General features: G+C 39.2%; 2 protein-coding genes across 5 annotated transcripts; one reads left to right on the forward strand and one right to left on the reverse strand.

The window, feature by feature from the left end:
- Nucleotides 1-1,706: 1,706 nt before the first annotated feature.
- On the reverse strand, nt 1,707-3,562 carry marveld3 (MARVEL domain containing 3). The gene is made up of 3 exons (XM_072465820.1): nt 3,310-3,562; nt 2,945-3,030; nt 1,707-2,518 (listed from the first exon to the last, which is right to left on the reverse strand). Exons 1-3 carry the CDS (start codon nt 3,522-3,524, stop codon nt 1,905-1,907), a joined length of 915 nt encoding a protein of 304 aa, XP_072321921.1. The 5' UTR covers nt 3,525-3,562; the 3' UTR covers nt 1,707-1,904.
- A 537-nt stretch (nt 3,563-4,099) lies between these two features.
- Nucleotides 4,100-19,512, forward strand: usp10 (ubiquitin specific peptidase 10). Of its 4 annotated transcripts, none has more exons than XM_072465830.1 (15): nt 4,100-4,364; nt 7,029-7,097; nt 7,388-7,433; nt 7,641-7,700; nt 8,584-9,804; nt 10,783-10,874; nt 10,965-11,074; nt 11,140-11,198; nt 11,277-11,377; nt 11,511-11,610; nt 11,915-12,098; nt 15,966-16,131; nt 16,726-16,870; nt 16,947-17,012; nt 17,100-19,512. In XM_072465830.1, exons 1-15 carry the CDS (start codon nt 4,344-4,346, stop codon nt 17,285-17,287), a joined length of 2,628 nt encoding a protein of 875 aa, XP_072321931.1. In that variant the 5' UTR covers nt 4,100-4,343; the 3' UTR covers nt 17,288-19,512. The 4 variants fall into 4 exon arrangements, with proteins under 4 accessions (XP_072321931.1, XP_072321932.1, XP_072321933.1 ...); XM_072465831.1 differs by having other exon boundaries at nt 11,918-12,098; XM_072465832.1 differs by lacking the exon at nt 7,641-7,700.
- Nucleotides 19,513-19,854: the final 342 nt, after the last annotated feature.

A 19,854-nucleotide genomic window follows, 5' to 3' on the forward strand; every position in this document is an offset into this window, starting at 1 on the left:
TTGTGCCAAAAAAAAACCTCTGATAGAGAGAAAGCATTTTTTAATTGCTAGTGTATCATATATATTGCATCTAGGTTTTCTTTTCAACCTTCTATTCATTTGTAACTGAAGTTCAGGACAGAATAGCTTATCCTTTACGTCTTCATTAATGAGTGGTAATCTTGAGTGATGCCTTAATTTACATACGTCCACATTTATAGAACATATGGTGAGTGCATTTAAATAAATTAAATGAGAGGATGGCCAGACCACTAACTTCCTTTAACATATTACCTTCTATGCCTATGAATACCAAGCCAACAGATGTAGGGGTATGGTTTAACATTGCTTTTTCCATAGCAAACTGCACAGATTTTGTATTTATTTTATTCAGAATTAACATAATTTTCTTTTTAATCCATTTGTGTACAAAAAAATTGCAAATATATATAATAAAGACACTGTATAAGAGAATAAATCACTTATTTGTGGATATAGAAAATACTGTTCATACAGTTTTTCATACATATACATAGTCTATAGTGTGTTTCTTTATGAAGGCACAATCAGAGATTACAGTATTTTATATACTGTATATGCAAATGTACAACCATATTTTTACTTCACTTGTGAAGGATAAGTGCAATATTATAATACAAGGCCCCTTTAATTGTTGAGTGGAGCTGGCCTGTTGGAGGTTTGGTGTGCCATGGATCAGCATGTGCAATCTGTGTTTTTGTAAAAGCTGATCAGTGACTGACTCTCTGTTAAAATTGTCTGCAAATGTTCTCAAAGTAAGGAAAATACACTGTGTGCGTGTGTGTATGCAGGTGTGTTTGTGTATTTGTGCATGCTCTGGAGTAATGCACTTATTGTAATGATCTGTGAATTAAGTGAATGGCTCATCATTTATGCTTTATGTGACCAAAGTAGCGATTGGTTATGACATTTAGGGTTGTAGTCAACCAAAGACACATGCCTTGAGCATTGATTAATTGATTAAAAGGGGATACAAAAACCTACTTTGTACAAAATTGAAGTACACATAAACAGCATCTTCATAAGGGATAAAACTCCATCCTGCTTCTTCTCTGTTGTGCAAATAAATCCATATAATCCAAAAAAAATCATCAGTTGACTAATAAAAAATGTGGTCAACTTTGACTCCATCGACTAAAGAACTACAGCCCTAATGTTACTGATCCTCTTTGGCATTATTTTGTAGAACTGCTTGATTTTTCCTTTTCCCTTTCATAGACAATAAATTGTTTATTTTTGTACTTCACTTTTCTGTATGAGTATTAGTTAAACCCAGAACTTATTTTGAAGTACAAATGCATTTTATACAGTAAATAAATCAAGACATGTTCAAGTACAATATATATGTATAAAATGTGTGTATGACAAATAGGCATGCATGTCTTTTTTTTCCAGAAGGAATGTTATAGTTTATGAAAAAAATGAATAAGGAGCACAAGGAGCACTTTTGCTGTCAATTTGAAAACTTAATCAAACTGAAAGGTAGTCAATATGTGATGCTGCTAATATTAAGTTTGAGAATATTGTGTTTTAAATTGAAACCAAGTGGCAAAAAACAAATGACTTTACTGTGATTCTTAGTGTTTGATTATTGAGACAATAGATACAACCTTAAAAAAAATAAAGAGGTCATAAAGGAAAAAAATAGTATAAATAGATAATTTTATTATCGTTTTATTTCATGGAAATTAAGTATCCAAAAACAATTTCTATACATCTGTACAGTAACAGTGACCACAACATAAATGCATTCATTACAAAATAGTACATCTGAATCCAGACTCTATGAAATCATGATAAAAATTGTAAACAATAAAATCTCTTAAGGCTTAAAAGTATAAATGTGTATTTTAAGTTCATCATTAGTTAGTCATTTGATCAGAAACTCAGTAATTGTTCTCATTTCTTTGTTGGCTTTTTAGTTCCCTGACAGTCTTAAAAGCTTTGATAGCCAAAACGGTACCAAAGATGAAAAGAAAAAACCCTAACACCCCAAAGAGACCTCCTGCAATATCTGCCCCATGAAATTGGCATTCAAAACCCTTATGGCCTTTGCTCTTGTACATCTGTTCTCTCTCTTTGCAAACAGCATCACTGTAGGTCTCTTGCAGTTTAATAAAATAGAAGGCCAGGGCTGGGATGTAACCTAAGCCAATGAGAAAGTTTACAAGAGCCTCACCAAGAAGCACTGGAGGACAGCGGTATGGCACTCTGAAAACTCCCAAACAAAGCATTGCAAGGGCATAGACTATGATGCAGCCAGCACAGGCCATGGTAAAGATGTAGGGTGGCCGCTTCAGCTGATGAAACAACCGATCCAGTTCTTTCACCCTAACAGCATCTTCTCCAGTAAAGGCGTTAGCTCCACCAAAGTAATAGCCGTAGACCCCTCCCAGACTGGCCAAGTCACGATAACCACCATTGTTGCTATATGGTACGCCAGCACAGATGATTAGGAGGAGATTGACGAACATCTCCATGAGCTGACAAAGCCCTGAAAGTTTGAGAGCTACGTTAGGTCAACATTGAAGCAAACTGGCAAAAATGTGTCTAGCTAGCCTGGCATAGTGACCAACAGTGACTCTAAAGATGTAGATGATAGTGAGCCAGTCATTTGCCACTTTCAGCTGTGGGATGCTTAGAGCCAAGTGTTGACTGAAATGACTCAATATGTAAGAATTAAATATATTTTTTATACGTTTTAAGAACATCATATTCTTAGTTTGAACATAGGCTACTGTAAGCAACGGATGTGCTATTCACACCGACAAATAGGCCTAGTCCAATCAAGCTTGTTTTTTCTTTCAATCAATAATATATTTCAATCATCATCAATCATCTTATGGGATAAAACACTGCCAAAAGGTCCTTCCTTAGCTGTGTCTTAAGTAGATAATCATCTTAATTTAGCTTGACTTGCCTCTAGATGTTGGGATGTATCTGAGGTTGTAGTGAGTCTTTCTTTGTCGTTTAGGATGGTCTTCAGACTGATTCATGGACATTTCTCTGGACCTAAAAACAACAGGCTAATTTGTTGAAAGAAAAAAAAAACAACAACAACAACAACAACAACCACACACACACACACACACACACACACACACACACACACACACACACACACACACACACACACACACACACACACACACACACACACACACACACACACACACACACACACACACACACACACACACACACACACACACACACACACTGACAACAATACAGCCCATTCATTTTGAAATACAAAATAACTTATTCCCTAAAGTATTATGGACTCTTTACAGTGTTGAAGGTGCATGATGGTGCTCCCTGTAAACTGGTGACTCCTTATATCTGTCATGTTTGGGGCGCGGGTCACCAGCAGAGCCTCTCCCCCGTTCCTCTTGACCACTGCGCGCGTCTCTGGACTTCTCGTAGGGATCTCTGCTGTTGCCTCGGTCTCTGTAGTAATTATGACCATTCTCGTCCCTATGGTGCTGCCTTCCCCTTTCTGGCATCTTCTTTGCAGCAAAATAGAGAAATCTCAAAAAGATTAGGCTATTATCAGGTGAGACTCAAATCATATCAAACAAGCGCGAACTCACCGTGGCGGACACTAGTCTAAAAACGAATATATTACACTCGATCGTGAGGATAACACGGTGGTTTCGTTTGCTTCCTGCTTTGTGATCTGGTCACACACCTGTTCACCATGCCGCGCCCACAAGAGTGGAAATAGTACTGGAAATACCAGAATTGTTACATAATTACATTCATTTGATGTCTCATAGCCGGATAACAACATCAACTGATTCAATGAGCAAGTCAGACACATACACTTTAAAAGTATTTGTTGCCCTTTTATTTGTATGTCTTCTTTTAACATGCTAAATGTTACATATACTGTGAAGTAAAACGTGAAATTCCCCAGTTTAGACGTAAACATCATGCGCTCTACATAACCACACCAAATTAATGCAACAGGAAAATAGCTAGTTGTATAAAACCATGTATAGAACTGGCATTAGTAAATGAAGAACTCTATGCTGTGCTTTTATTGTGAAGGCTGATCCTCTAACCTGTCGGAAGTGTCTCAGAGCACGCTGCTCCGCGCTGCTAGTAGCAGACGAGGGGAATCCAGACAGAAATGGCGCTGATGGGATTGCGAGCAGCATGAAATGCTGATGCATTGCATGGCTTATCACCTGCCACTGCCAGGACTTCATTGAGGAAGGACAATGGCTTTAAATTAGACTGTTTGTATAACATAGATCCTGAGCTTCCTCCCGGGAGAGTTTTTGTCTTGTCAGCGGAGAAGAGAAGATCACACCGGGAGCATGGCTTCTTACAGCAACCAGGTAGCTATGCTAACAGGCTAATATTAGCCTGCAAAACAAGACCCGTGTCGTGTCTTGTGACGTTAAGGATAAGCTCTAGACCGCGTATCTGCTGTGCAACATTACGCTAAATGGTGATATTGAATAACAATGATAATTGAACTCTAATCAATGTGTGTTTTAAAACATTTGGTTAGTCGTGTCATTGAAGTGTTAAGTACAAAAAAGTGCTGGCTAATGCCCCCCTAAGCCTCACTACACTGAGCAGCATGGAGCTAACAGGCCTCAACTCCCTCCATTCAAATTGGGAGGATGCTCTGTAAAGGGTTGCTGTGCCCATATGACAGCTACGCTTAGCCCAAATACTCTAAAGATCATGTTACTTGATTGTAATCTCTTTTGCCTGGCGTGTGTTTTTCTTGTGGCGTTAACGACACTGAAAAGTGCTGCGTGTGGGCATGGCCCACGCTCGGGCCAGGCCCAGCGCATGTCTCTGTGCTGTGCCGTCATAGTTTATGCTTTAAGATGTACTGTTTTTCAATAATCAACGTTTTATATTGTTAGAATATGATTCTGTGTGTATGTAATGCATTCATAAATGATAATATTTTGTATCGTCCTCGGGGCATGGAGCCTGCTGGCCCCTGTGCACAGGTGGTGTGGTTATACTTTAGTCATGCTGCTAGCAAGTTGGCTAAACATTGATGAAATGCCTTTGGATCTTCAGCATCAGACAAGATGGTGATAAAACATAGTGTTCTAAGTGCATATTATTCTACTAGGTCTTCGGCAGCGGCGTGCTGGCCTTGTGACTCCAGCGACTAATTTGCGGTAATTTCAGAGGAAGCTGGTTGACATGTCAAGGCCCATTCAGATATAACTCCAGAGTAGATGTCCACCCAGCCCTTTGAAAATCTGTGCAATGATCAGTGCAATTATTTATTTGAGCATTATCTTGTACACATGTAGGTGAGTTGAATGAACAGCCACAGAAGGGAAACTCAATAACCCTCTGCTTCCACACACTGGCTGCACTGCACACTTTCTATTGGCTCACTGAGCTGGAGCACGCCCCGCTGCCAACGGACATGGCTCTGGTGATAGCACTATAGTAGAAGTCCTATGGTCCAGTGCGGAGTCTGGCCATGTTCAAATGGTAAAGCCAGGTCTTCTGATAAACATTAAAGGTTGTAATAAAGTAGAAACGAGCTCTAATTAAAAAACTAAGCTCAGTGGGCAAGTATTTAGTTTGAATGCTCGTCTCATCAATCAAAACTGAAAACACTAAACGTACAATGTCAAGATTATTTGGTCAATTTTATTGATAATTGTGATAAATCGGATCACAATAAAATCAAACAATTGTGAGATTTTAGACGCAAATTAATTTCAACTTAGTTTTTTTCTCCAAAAATGTTACCTTACATGTAATCTGCTTTTTATTTGACTGTGTGCCACATTTTACTATTCAGAAAGTGATTTCCCTAAACTGGTCACATACTACATTACGTAATTGGTTAAGCAATGTAACTAATAGAAAATTAAAGGATTTTTCTGTTGTTGGGTCATGGTGTAATTCTTACAACCTTCAATTTTTTTATTGTGACATTCCTGAATGTGACACCTGCATGTATTTGACATTGTACTATTGGCGCTTGTAATATATTACTATTGTATCTCTGTGCAGGCACAGGCATGCCTTTAAATTCAAACTAGTCTGACCTTATTGTGTTGCTGCAGTATTTCTAACCTCTGCCAAGTTGCCCAATAGACGTAGAACAATATATCAGTTGGCCAATACCTGCACTTTTTAGTATCTTTAAATCTCTAACACAGGCTGATATTTAGTTGGGGCATAAAGCTTAATTTGAACACTTTAGTTTGAAGAGGACACTAAACAAAATGTGATTATAGTTTAGTGAAACAAAAGGAATGTCAATGTTTTAAATGTTTTAAAATATGATCTTGTATTTTTAGAAGGAAATTCAGTTTGATTATTTTACATTAAATATTTTGGAGAAAATAATCAGTCTGTCCTACTCTCAGGCACAATTGTGTTGTGGTTTAATACCTGCACATATTGTGCATTCAGCAGTTCTGTTTATAATTTTGTCAAAGTATTTTGAAGATCATTGTGAGAGCTGTATTTCTAAATAATTTAAATCTTTACTTCTTGACATTTTTGAAGTTATACATGTCATAATTCTTGGTTTACTCCACTTAAAGCAAGCTTTTTATGGCATATGTAGCATGGCTACAGAAAAGGGCAAAGGGACATTCTTTCTGTTGTGATTGTATTAGCTATCCTGTGGTCATTGGATTAGAGCTGGCTGTTTGTCACTTTTAGTGCCGGTTCAGCAGTGTGAGCCTTCATGTGAGGCCTTGTTTGCAAAGAGTTACATATGCTTGGCCTGCACTTTCCTTTTTTTTTACCGTTCAAATTTCACTGTTGATTTCCATGAGAGGATTAACAACAGTGTGGCTATTGAGTTTTTACAGTACTTTTACAGTTTAACAAAAGCTCAAAAAGAAGACCATGGGTTAATCTATTTAAAAAAAAAATATTTTTTTTTTCCGCCATGACTATGACAGAATTATTATATTTCTAAATATTAAGTGTAAAAGACAACATAAGCTAAACGGTTAATTGATATTGCATTTTAAGTTTGTCTTTCTTTTTCACAGTACATCTTTGGGGAGTTCAGCCCAGATGAAATAAACCAATTTTTTGTTTCTCCACGATGCCATGTAGAGGTAAGGTATTTTTGGGGAATCTATACTAGTAGGGCTGCAATGATTAACCGGAATCATGAGCAGTCGACTACTAAAATAACTATCTGAGGTATAAATAGACAAATAAAAACATTGAATTTGCTATTATTATTATTTGTAAATGACTCTGATTTTATGTGTTAACCTTGGTGTTAAAAGTAATAGTTAACTGGTCGTCGACTAAACTTGGTTGCAGCCCTAATTTGGAGTCATTTTAATAACTACAAGACACCTATATTTCACGCTTTCAATTGTTTTTTTTGTTTTTACAGCTTCCTCCATTCAATGACAAAGTCTCCTGTATTAATCAGTCATCAGGTATGTACTATTAGGATAATATTCTTGTAATAATGTGTAGATAAAGGCTTGATTTAAAAACATCGTTCAAGTTCTCAATTTAAATTATTCTGGATAATTCTCGGGTCAGCTCATTTTAAAGCCACCAAATTTGTTTAATGTGTGATACTAGAAATAAGGCCATCTACGTGCCATTTATACTTAACATGGTTTGTATTGATTATTTAGGAAGTTACTGCACTCCTGCTGTACCTTATATTATGGAGTCAATGGGACTGCAGGTTTGCGGTGAGTTGAGGAGTTCAACATGCTGTGGCTTAACAACCTGTTTGCTCTAAAACTAAAATTTCAGATTTCCAAAACTGGTGGCATTCTAAACCTTGCTATATTTTCTTGCTTTTTGTTTAAGTCTGTAGAGCTTTGCATGCATATGTTAGGTACAACTCTTTTTCTGTATTTTGGTAAATTCAGATTATGGAAAGTGAGTAATTGTGTCTTGTAATATGTACTAAGAATGGTGATTGATAATCTTTTTAAATATTTAACAAAGCATTTTTACTGTGACTTTAGTGAAATAAAGGTGATGACTGTACCACTAACAGGAGTTAATCAAGGATGTCTTTTTAATATCTTAAACCTTGCAGCCAATCAGGTTTTTTTACCAGTCAACAGCTGTTTTGTCATTAGCACTTACTAATATCTTTTTTCTGTTCACATTTGCAAATTGCACCTCTCACTATGAAATAACATTGTTCTGTAACACCTGAATCAAATGTTTAATGACTGCCCAATTTCATCTTTCTTAAATATAAATATACATTAATAAGGCCTCAAGATTGAGATGTTAAGATTAATCTTATCTTTTCTTTATAGCCCACTTCTTGTATGGTCTGACTCATTAGGGCGTAAATCTTGAAACGACTACATGACATTGGCTGCAGTCACATGCACACTCTAAATCTGATTATCAGATTTTTGGAAGTGTTTTAAAAAAAAAAAAAAGATTTAACCAGTAAAATCGTCTGATTTCATCCTAATCATGATCACTCATCAGATTTATCAGTTTGCATTTTGGTGTGCATGTGAACATGACCAGTGTGTGGTTTTATTCAGGGCTAAATTGCAACAAAGAATATTTACTGTATCTAATTGTTTTCACTGTTGTTTGCAGCGGAAGACTATCAGCATATTGAGTTTGGTGTTGATGAGGTAATTGATTCCAAGCCCATTGGTATCAATGATCCATTGTATAAAGTATCCAGCAACCTCAACCCTCAGGCTCCAGAGTTCATCCTGGGTTCTCAGTCCGGCCCTAAACCTCCCCAGACCACTTTACACACGGCTGACGTCACAGATGGAGAAGACTTCAACTCACTTGATGGTCCAGATACAGACATTTCGGGCTTGAATAATCACCAGGACCAGGACCAAGACCAAGACCAGGACCAGGACCAGGCTTGCCAAGACATGGATGGTGGTTCTGGTGCCCTGGGTCAGCGAGAGAGAAAGAAAAAGAAAAAGCGGCCACCTGGTTATTACAGCTATTTGGACTCATCCAGTGGTGTTGCTCCAGATGGGACACCTATGACAGTAATGGTGAATGGACATGCGCTTGGGCTTCTGCATCACAGTGCTGAGGACATGGACAGCAAAGAACTGTCAGAAGAACTGTCTGCTCCTGATGATGATATTTCCATAGCATCATCAGGAGCTGCAATGAAATTGGCTCCTACACCAACTTCCAGTCAGAGGACTTGTGATAGCCCAGATGACTCTTTGTTGGACTTGATGAGCGGAACAGGCTCTTTACCAGAATCTAATGTTGCAACTTCTTCCTCTTTGTCGTCCTCTCAAAGCAGAGGGGCGATAGAGGCACAGAGGACTGCAGATCAGAAAGACATTTTGGATTCACAGAGCACAGAGCTTGCAGATAGACCAAACAGCCCCCAATCCAAATCAACCAGTCCTCCCCCTTTTAACGCCTCTCTCACTACTGCACTGGAGGAGCGGGGAGCTGTGAACAGTAACTTGGCCAATGGGCTCCCAGGACCTGATGTGACAGTGGCAGCAGAGCCACAGAAAGTGGACAGTGAGAATGGGGAGGAAGTGCGGCCTGTTGCCTCAGACTCTACTCTGCCCTCAGTGACAGATCATGTTCATTTAGCCACAACTCCAGCTCCACCTACTGCCAGTCGGCCCAAATCCTGGGCCAGCCTCTTCCACAATTCTAAGCCTCTGCCTGGAGGACCTCAGGCCTTTGTGGAGGTTAAAAATGTTGTGGAAGTGGTTGTCCCCTCTTCTCCTGCTGCAGCTGAGCAGCAAGAGAAAGTGGGAGATGTCAAGGAAACCCCAGTTCATGTGTCTGAAGACCCCATGGCCCCAAAACTTGCAGGTATTAAAAAAGATTAACTCGCTGTAATATTCCATTGAATTCATGGTAGTTTGTAATACTTTTTCACCACAATAGTGTTGGAAACAGTTTGGTTGCTTTCTACACAGGAATAGTTCTCGTTTGAAGGGCCACACTACCAATATATATTTTTTTCTCAGTCAACCCAAACTCAACCCAAACTACATTCTACCTGACTTTTTTTCTAATGGCCAAATTATAGTTTTTATAGTTTACTATAATTAGACCTTTTTAACTAATAGTAATCAATAGAACATGTATGAGCTCTTGTAAAAAGCCCCGAGGACCCTGAGAGAAGTCGCTAGATTGGGAATACTTGATATTGTGTGTTGAGTGTTAAAACTGAGAAGGTAATTGGGGCAACAAGTCTTCAATTAAGTTTTATAAATTTATACTATACAAACCAATCTTGCACTTTTTGTACTGGTGTAATCTCTCAACCTCATTGTATTAATTGTAAATGCATTCAGTTAAGTCACTAGGTGGCAGTGCTGTATCATAAATTAATTGGCTTTTACTTGGAAAATGTTTGCTTTGGTTTTTAGGTTGATGCAAATATATTTATATACAATTTTGTTGCAAAACTTTAAAATGTGTATATTTAGAAGCATTATTTTTTAAAACTGGTGAATACATCTAGAAATTAGTTATTTTATTTATTGTTGTCAATCTGCAGGTTGGCACATGTGAGCTCTGAGAATGTGGCCAAACAAGTTGTCTATCAAAACCCCACGTTACCATGGGAACTGTTTTATTCAGTAACATGCTCCCTTCCTAGGCGTGGAAAAGAAAGCTCTGCTTTTTTCATTCAGATAGTTGCTTGTGTTCTTCTCACGAGTAGCATATGTGGAAGAAGAAGAAACATTTCTGTTCTAAAGCCTCGTATCATTTTACACAAATGTAAAGGTGATATTTACTGCTTGTAATATGTATAAACCTGAAGCTCTCTCTTTTCCCCAGAACTTATTGAGAATGTGAAGTTGATACATAAACCAGTGTCTTTGCAGCCAAGAGGACTGATCAACAAGGGAAACTGGTGCTATATTAATGCTGTATCCTTTTGAAAATAACGTGACCACTGTTGGTTATGGCTCATGTTAGTGCCTGTCATTATGATTTCATTCCTGACTCTAAATATTCAGACTCTACAAGCCCTAATTGCCTGTCCACCCATGTACCACCTGATGAAGTCCATTCCTCTCCACAATGAAACGCAGAGACCATGTACCTCCACACCTATGCTAGACAACTTGTGAGTTCATTCATTCATCTTATTTTTTGTACTGCTGTTGACACATTGCAAATTTTCTCTTATAGTGTAAGACTTGTGAATGAGTTTAACAACATGCCTGTGCCATCAAAAACCAAGCAACAAGGTAGAAAATGAAAGCCTACACAACCTACTTGCAAAGTAGTTCTACCATGATTTAATACAATTTGTATTTCTGTGGCAGCTGGTGACAAAGTTGTTAAAGACATCCGGCCTGGTGCACCCTTTGAGCCCACATACATTTACAAACTCCTTACTCTTATCAAGTCAAGTCTTTCCGAGAAGGTACTTTGATTCATTTTCTCATTTTACTAAAAGGAAATGCGTTTATCAGTTTTGTAATGCTTAAACATGATGACAAAGTATATAATGTAATTAATGAAGTATTTGACGGGAGACATTTTTCAATATTCTACAGGGACGGCAAGAGGACGCTGAGGAGTATCTTGGATTCACTCTCAATGGGCTCCATGAAGAGATGCTGGCATTGAAAAAACTTATCTCACCTCAGGAAAACGGTTAGCCTTCAATGATCAATAATAGTTTCATTTTTGTCCATTATGGCCACTGCTGTTGTGATAAACCTTTGTCCCACAAGGAGATAACCCAGTGTTGCAGCACAGATTAGGTACAGAAACAGATCTGGCACAGAAGTATAATAATAAAAACAAGTAATTTAAAATTACACTCATATTTTGGGTGTTTCAAAAATGTATTTAATTGAATTAGGGGGAAAAGTATAGCACAAATACTATGTTTGGTTCATGTAATTTGTTGTAGTCTTCCTTATGATTAGTGACAGTTGTATTTCTTATTGCTCAGCAGAGGTTTCAGCACCTAATGGACCAGACACTCAAACAAGTGCCGAGGAAGAGGATGCTGAAAAAGCGGAAGATGGAAGTGAAGATGAGTGGGAGCAGGTCGGCCCTAGAAACAAGGCTTCAGTCACCCGACAAGCTGATTTTGTTCGCACACCAATCACTGACATATTTGGTGGACACATCAGGTATGCTAAGCACCCGTTAAAGCTATTCACAAGAAAACATTCAGCATTTTTACACTTCTAAAAGGTATTCATAGTTAAAGGTGGTATGGACGATTTTTTTTCAGCAATTTTTTTTATCATATTTCCTCGTGGCGTGTATAAATCATTTGTCCTGCCACGTATCAATCATAAAACGCACCTACCGCTCACCTGCAGCCACGTGTGGTTCCTCCTCACGTTTCCGCGTGCCTAAGCGCATGGATCTATCATAATATAGTTCCCTCAGTGTACGGGGCAAAAGGAAGACGGAGAAAGACAGTTCGAGCTGACGCAGAAGTGGACAGAAATCTATGGGAGACGAGCGATGCGATGCGCTCCGTTGCGCTAATAATAAACAAACGCATGCGTGTGTTGTATCAGTCCGCACGGGGGAGTGCGCATGCGCACTTCCGCCTGCGTTCTCAAATCGCCGAAAAATCGTCCATATACCGCCTTTAACATAAAGCACCATGTTACTTTTTGTGGGTTTGAAAATGCTAAATTTACTGGATGAGAAATACAGTTCCTGCTTCCCGTGCTGTCCCATCAGAGCGTCAGTATAACACAAGTTTATGACTGAAATAATAATGGTAATCTGCAAAAAGGATGTATGTCGGTGTAATCCCTCATTCGTCCAGGCGTGTTCCATTTACATATCACCTGCATCCCGACCTCTGATGCAGTAGCAGCGGTGAGGATCAGACTGCAGGAAGACACCACCCTACAGGAAAGGACCAAACTGACACCTGAACACATATGTAAACTGTTGGACATCTGTCTGAACACCACTTACTTTCAATTCCGGGGACAATTTTACAGACAGATTCATGGCTGTGCCATGGGCTCGCCCGTCTCTCCCATAGTGGCCAACCTGTACATGGAGCACTTTGAGAAGAAGGCACTGACCTCTTTCTCAGGCATAGCCCCAAAACTGTGGCTCCGCTATGTCGATGATACTTTTGTAACAATCAAGAAACAAGAGCTGGAAACCTTCTCTGATCACATCAATGCTGTGGACCCACATATCAGGTTTACAAGAGAAGACGCTAAGGAGAATCGCTTGGCCTTTCTTGATTGTTCCACGATCAGAGGAGAGGATGGGAAACTCCAAATAGAAGTATATAGGAAACCTACACACACGGACCAGTATCTGCTCTTTGGTTCCAACCACCCACTACAGCACAAGCTGGGGGTGATCAGAACCTTACAACACAGAGCTCAAGGTGTGCCCACCAGCTCAGAGGGCAAGAAGAAAGAGGAAAAACATGTCCGTAATGCCCTCTCAGCCTGTGGTTACCCCGCTTGGGCTCTCAACAGAGTGAAGAGAACCAAGAAGCAGGACAAAAGGGAAACTGAACAGAGAAGGAAGGGTGTCTCTATCCCTTATGTGTCTGGCCTCTCGGAAAAACTGCAGAGAATTTTTAGACAACACGAAGTCCCTGTTTATTTTAAACCAGGAAACACTTTAAGACAAAAACTGGTTCATCCTAAGGACAAGTTGCCGACTCAAAAACAGAGCAATGTAGTTTATTCGATCCAATGCAGTGAAGAAAGTTGTAAAGAACGTTACATAGGTGAGACGAAACAGCCTCTACACAAGAGGCTTTATCAGCACAGAAGAAATACTAGTTCAGGACCACAGAGCGCCGTGCATCTCCATCTTGAAGCCTCTAATCACTCGTTTGAAGACGGTGAGGTGAAGGTTTTAAGCAGGGAGAAAAGATGGTTTGAAAGAGGAGTTAAGGAAGCTATTTTTGTTAAAAAAGAAAGACCTTCTTTAAACAGAAATGGAGGGCTAAGGTTTAATCTTCCTGTTATTTATAATGGGTTACTGAACCCCTGGAAAGGTAGAGGACATTCAGATGCTAATCAGGTACTCAGGGTGGTTGAGCCAGGGTCTCACAAAGACAAAGAGGTTTCTAATAGCCCATTAAGATTCTGAATAGGCTAGCTCGGTAGATACAAGGGGGAGTTTCTGTTGAAACCTACAACTCTTTCTACTTCAGGAAGGCTCCTCCCAATGGGCGGGTCTTACCACAGAACAGTATTAATATCGGAGTTCTCGACCTAAATTCTGTTATTGACAATGACTCTTGGATGAGAGTCGAAACGTCTATTTTTGCAAACTGAGTCCAGATGACTACAACTGAAGCTTTTTCTACTGCAAAAAGGATGGACAATTTTTAAGTACCGTAACTTTTTATGCTAAGTACGCTCCTGAATAAAAGCTGGTCCAACAAAATATACAAAGAAAAAATAAATTGTACATACACGGCCTGCACATGTCAATGAGATGCATAAATAAGATATTGATGAACCGGTTTTAACCAGGGGCTCGTGGGCGCACCCGCTGCGCCGCAGGTCTAATTGGACGTATTTCTCAGTGAATAAAAGTTGGATTGTAATAAAACGCACATTTTGAAGCTTAACACACAGAAAACATATCACAGCTGTACCTACTGTCCCCTCTGTCCTTGATTACTCTGAGCTGATTCAACCTGTGTCTGTCACATCTAGTTCATCTGCTTGTGCTTAGTGAGTGGTTTTAGGATGTAAAATTAGATATTTACAAAGAAATATGTTCCATGGTAGTGATGTGTTTTTTTGTTTTTTTTTGACCCATGGGTCAGGTTGGGCCAAGAAAGTCTTGATTTCAATGCGGCAGGTTTTAAACTGCAGTATATTGCATGTCCACGCTCCACGTGTCTGCGTTCAGCCGTGTCAAGGTTCACTTTCTCAAGTCGGATTGAACTAAAACTGTTTTGAAGCTTAAAAAGCAGAGAACACGACGTGTCCCCTGGGCAGGGCTTCCACTGTCCACTGACCTCTTCTACAGCATGTCAAACGCTTCTGCTTCCTGCTAGAATGCCCCCCGGTGGCCATTTTCCAGTTTTCCAGTTCCAAGATGTCTAAAAAAGACGCACCACTGTAATGACACAGGGTTCAAAGTATGGGGAAAAAGTAGCGTCTTAAAATCCGAAAAGTACGGTCATTATTTGCATTTGATAGCGCACCACTGGATACAGAGACCAGGTATAACAGCACCCGTGTTCAACGGTGTTGAGGAAACTTGAAACTGTCGTCCTCATGGATCTGTCCCGGTTGTGTGGGTGTTGGCCATGTATATGATATAAAATAAAGCTACTGCAATGTCCTAAGTTATACATTTAAAAAAAAAAAAAGTTTTTAATTAGTTGTTGTAAATAGAAATATAACCCTGCGACGAGTTAGCCACTGTCCAGGGTGTACCCCGCCTAAGGCCCGAAGTCACTGGGATAGGGCTCCAGTCACCTGCGACCCCGAAAGGGAACTAGCGGTAGAAGATGGATGGATGGATAGAAATAAAATAGGCTTATTTTAATTTGAAAGATCAAAATAAATCATGCATGTTTCCGTGTGAAGAAATTCATTATTGTACATAATTTGTATTTTTTTATATGAAAACTATCCATAAATCCTTAATTGCCTATCCCTACTCGCATTGGTGGTAGGAATCAGTCAAAGTATATGTCATCTAAAAACAAGTTGCAGACTTTGTACTCACAGGACTTCTTTTCTTGTGACGGTGTCCTCCTTTAGATTCTGTCACTATATACATGCAGACCGGGTAAACCAAATGAGTTGCCTAGTCCTATTTTTAAATAGATTATCCAAAGTAATTCTGGTCACATCGGTTGAAGTGCCGTGGATTCATTTTTCCTAGCTTAAAAACGTATTGTGTTGAATATCAAGGACTTAAGTCTGATGTAAAACATTTTTTTGGGAAAAAAAATACTTTAATATCAGCCAGTGTTTACATTTAAAGTATTTTCTCTTCTAACTAGTGATAATAGTCATTTTGTTCTTTAGGTCGGTGGTTTATCAACAAAACTCCAAGGAATCGGCCACGCTTCAGCCCTTCTTCACTCTGCAGTTGGATATCCAGTCTGAAAAGATACGCACTGTCCAGGAAGCGTTGGAAACCTTGGTGGCCCGAGAATCTGTCCATGGATACACTTCAAAAACCAAGCAGGAGGTGTGTGTGTGTGTGTGTGTGTGGGGGTGTTGTTGCAGCAGCTTATATTCAAGAACACTCGAACACACTATGGCCAAATCATTACACAAGATGACAGACTCCTCAATCCAGGTTCCATTCCCCTTCAAACAGACCACACAAAATGAAGGACTCGGACGCAACTCTGTCCCCAAGTATAAGAACGGTCACTTTACTGCCGCTGCCAAGCATTGTCACAAATCCAGACCTAATGAATTGTTGATCAAAATGCAATAGAACGGTGCTCCTTAATCAGCGAGCCAGAAGTGTTGCCACTCACACCTTTACAGAACACCGTGCACATGAGAAGCGATGGGCATTGTTTTAGATTTGATAATGACGGGCACCAAATGAAGCGTTGTCAGCTTCACAAGGTCTGGCACTTAAGCAGGTACACACCTACTACTCGTAACACACCTCAGATAAAAAAAGTCTTGTTTGGACATAATCCAAAGCCAGGCTTTGACCTGGTTTTGGAGGTGCAGTGATGCTTTAACACTAATGTTAACACAAAAATAACCATGTGTTTCAATATGGGAGCATTGGTTTAACACATTTGTACTTTTCTCCCTCTAGATTGAGATCAGCCGTAAGGTAACTCTGGAGGAGCTGCCGCCTGTCCTTGTGCTCCATCTCAAAAGATTTGTCTTTGAAAAGACTGGAGGTTGCCAGAAACTAACTAAGATTATTGATTACCCTGTCGACCTTGAAATAAGCAAAGGTAATGTTCTAATGGAAATAATGATTCAGTTTGAATTTAATTATTAGATGTATTTTTGCTGCATTTTCTGTTTTAGATCTGATGACTTCTGGAGTTCGAAGTAAATTTTTGAAAGGCCAAAGAACTTACAGGCTTTTCGCTGGTGGGTAAATTGGTAATTGCATTAACTAATGCCTTTCATAAGCTTAAAGTTCTTTGATGAACACCAGTTTGAATTCTGTTTTATTAGTGGTCTATCACCATGGAAACAGTGCAACAGGCGGTCACTACACCACAGATGTCTTCCACATCGGTCTTAACGGCTGGCTGCGCATCGATGACCAGGCAGTGAAGGTCATCGCCCAGTATCAGGTGGTGAAGCAGACTGCAGAGCGCACGGCCTACCTGCTGTACTACCGCCGCGTCGACCTGCTGTAGACACTTGAACACACCTGCAAGAAACAGGACGCTACAAAACGCCAATACCACATGCACTCAATGCAGCGAATCTACATAACACACCAATATAATGAACAGAAACACTGCCCAACTTATTTTCTTGCATTTTTTCTTTTACCCACCTGCTTTTCCAAGAACCAGCTTTTCCAACACTTTTTTTTTTTTTTTTGGTTGGAGAAGAGAAACTAACTACGTTCACACAGAACTCCTTATGACTGCTCTCCTCTGTGCTCCACTGCTGTTTTTCAGTTTATTTCGGGTTCATCAGCGTGAAATGTCAGTCTAATAAATGGAGGTGAAGTTTAATCTTTGGACCTGAGACACTATTCGGCCCAAGCCTACCGCTTGGACCAGAATTGGTGAACTTGTAAAGGAAGATCTATCCGCCACAGACTGCAAATTAATGGCTGGAGACCTCAGAGTTTTGGTTTGAAAAACCTTGAAGGATGAGATATCAACGTCTGCCTTTACACAGAAAACTGTTGTCTTGATGAATTTGCAGCCGTTTAAAAGCCTGTTTGCTTTGAAATGGCCCAGCACCAGCATTATCATTAGTCACTTTGTTAAAAGGCCAGATTATGTTCTCTGCCATTTCCCAGTCGCCGCCTCCTCCAGTTTCTTATCTAGGTACAACTTGAGCCAATAAAAGCAGGGGAAAAGATAGTTGAATAAAATCTGAGCAGCTTGTATGAGAATCTTGTGTAATGCTTTCTGGGTTTAGATTTTGAAAGACCAGCTCTTAAAATGTGGTTTAGAGTCGTAATTAATGCTTTGCAAAGTGTACATTTGAAGTCACGACGGGCAAAGATTTTGCTAATACTTAGATTTAAAGTATATCAATTAAAATAAATTCTAGCTAAAGCAAAAAACTAGTTTGCATCCTAGAGGCTCAGTTTTTGCACTGGAGAGAAAGCATCTGACGAAGTGATTCCACGGTAACTTGCTCTTGTTTACTTTGTATGTTTCCATTAATCCCCTTAGAGCTGAAGTTCATCTCTGGGGAAGAGGGCCATCAGTTCTTCAATCATGCCACTTAAACTCCTCTTAAACTCTGTTGCGAGGGCTCAAGGGGAATGTAACTGAATTTACCTGACAGCATTTAATCTTGGCTCAGCGTTCATTCTCAAAGTAACACAAGACGTTAGTCTGCATCCTGTGATAACCTCTGCATAAGATGAAACAAGATGTAGGGCATGCGCACAAGGGGACATAGTGTTTGCTTTTGTTTAATATATTTCATTTTACTATCCATGGATTGTGATGATTTTGTTTTTGTTTGGATTACTAAAACATTTGTTGTTTCATTAATGTTCCCATTCTCTATTGAATCAAACTGCTAGAATTGGTAAATGGAAATTACAACGGCTAAAGCACAATTAATAAAACTAAACCAGTTATCTGCTTGATATTTATTTTCTTTTTGTCACTTTGTTTTCTTCAGTAGACTTTTTTTTTTTTTTAATCTAGTGTCAAGCAATCAGTATTCAAGAATAAATAAGTATTTTAGTGACCAAAACTTCTAAAAAGCCACAGCTTCCGGTGTATGGCTTTTTTTTACAAATTGACACATTGTTAAATTGCACTAAATTATGTGTTTGAGTTTCGTTAGACTTCTGCAGGTAAACCAAAGGTTAACATTATGAGCTGATCCACCTTTCACTTCTACAGTCTGTATTGTCATTACTCCATCACGGGCCGTGTTACCAGCAGGTGCTTGCTGTTTAAACGTAAACCTTTTTGAAAATGGACTCTGCCAACGTTGTCACTTCTGCACAATTTGTGACATTGTCCACTTGCATTTTATGCTCAGCTTCTTAAAGAATAACTGCAAGTAAGAATTTGACAAGGAATCTCCCAAGCTTTCTGTTGTACACTTGATCTCAGTCTGTCATGGCTGGTTGCGTAAATTGCTGGTGAAGTGCTTCAATAATGTCATTTCAGTATATGCTTCTAACAATTGTCTGCTGGGATTTGTTGACACTTTAAAAATAATCTGTCTCTTTAATTTTCAACCTTAAGCATTCTATTTTTTTTTTTTTTTCAAAAATAAAGGTTTGTGCAAAAAGCAATTTGCCGATGCAGTTTAGTTATAGCAGTAAATATTTGCTGTTTTTGTTAACTTGGAAATATTTTGGGCATCTTCAGTTCCTTGGCTGGAACAGGCCTAAGCAACAATATGCACATTAAACCCAAACTACAAAAGATTTACCGTACTCAACCTCATGGTCTCAAACGTGCTCCTTATGTGTTTGTGTCTAAACTTTCAGATCATGTGTAATATGTGGCCATAACATCCTTTGTATGTCAGAAGCCATTGATAAACAGATGTTCTTACTCATAATGTATTTAGCAATAATGTCTTATTGGTTTGTATTTCTCTCTCTGGTGTTGAATATTATGGGTCAAATTCAGTGACAACCCAAAAATGTCTTGACAAACTGCTGTGCAGGAGCAGAATTTCTTAGTGCCTGACATTAAGTGTTAGACATGTAAGTCTAGTGTTTCTAGATCTTAAAACAATAGGCCTAATAGGCTTTCTAAGTAAA

This window comes from Eucyclogobius newberryi, unplaced genomic scaffold (genome assembly GCF_026437365.1).
Source record: "Eucyclogobius newberryi isolate DKJ021-1_F unplaced genomic scaffold, fEucNew1.0.hap1 SCAF_5, whole genome shotgun sequence".
NCBI lineage: Eukaryota > Metazoa > Chordata > Actinopteri > Gobiiformes > Gobiidae > Eucyclogobius > Eucyclogobius newberryi.

Coding starts and splice junctions, on each gene's coding strand:
- usp10 (XM_072465830.1), top strand. CDS start 4,344: ATGGCTTCTTACAGCAACCAG. Junction 7,434..7,640: donor CTGTATTAATCAGTCATCAG/GTATGTACTATT, acceptor TTGATTATTTAG/GAAGTTACTGCACTCCTGCT. Junction 11,199..11,276: donor ATCAAAAACCAAGCAACAAG/GTAGAAAATGAA, acceptor TTTCTGTGGCAG/CTGGTGACAAAGTTGTTAAA.
- marveld3 (XM_072465820.1), bottom strand. CDS start 3,524: ATGCCAGAAAGGGGAAGGCAGCACCATAGGGACGAGAATGGTCATAAT. Junction 3,031..3,309: donor CATCATGCACCTTCAACACT/GTAAAGAGTCCA, acceptor TGTTGTTTTTAG/GTCCAGAGAAATGTCCATGA. Junction 2,519..2,944: donor CCTCAGATACATCCCAACAT/CTAGAGGCAAGT, acceptor TAGCTCTCAAAC/TTTCAGGGCTTTGTCAGCTC.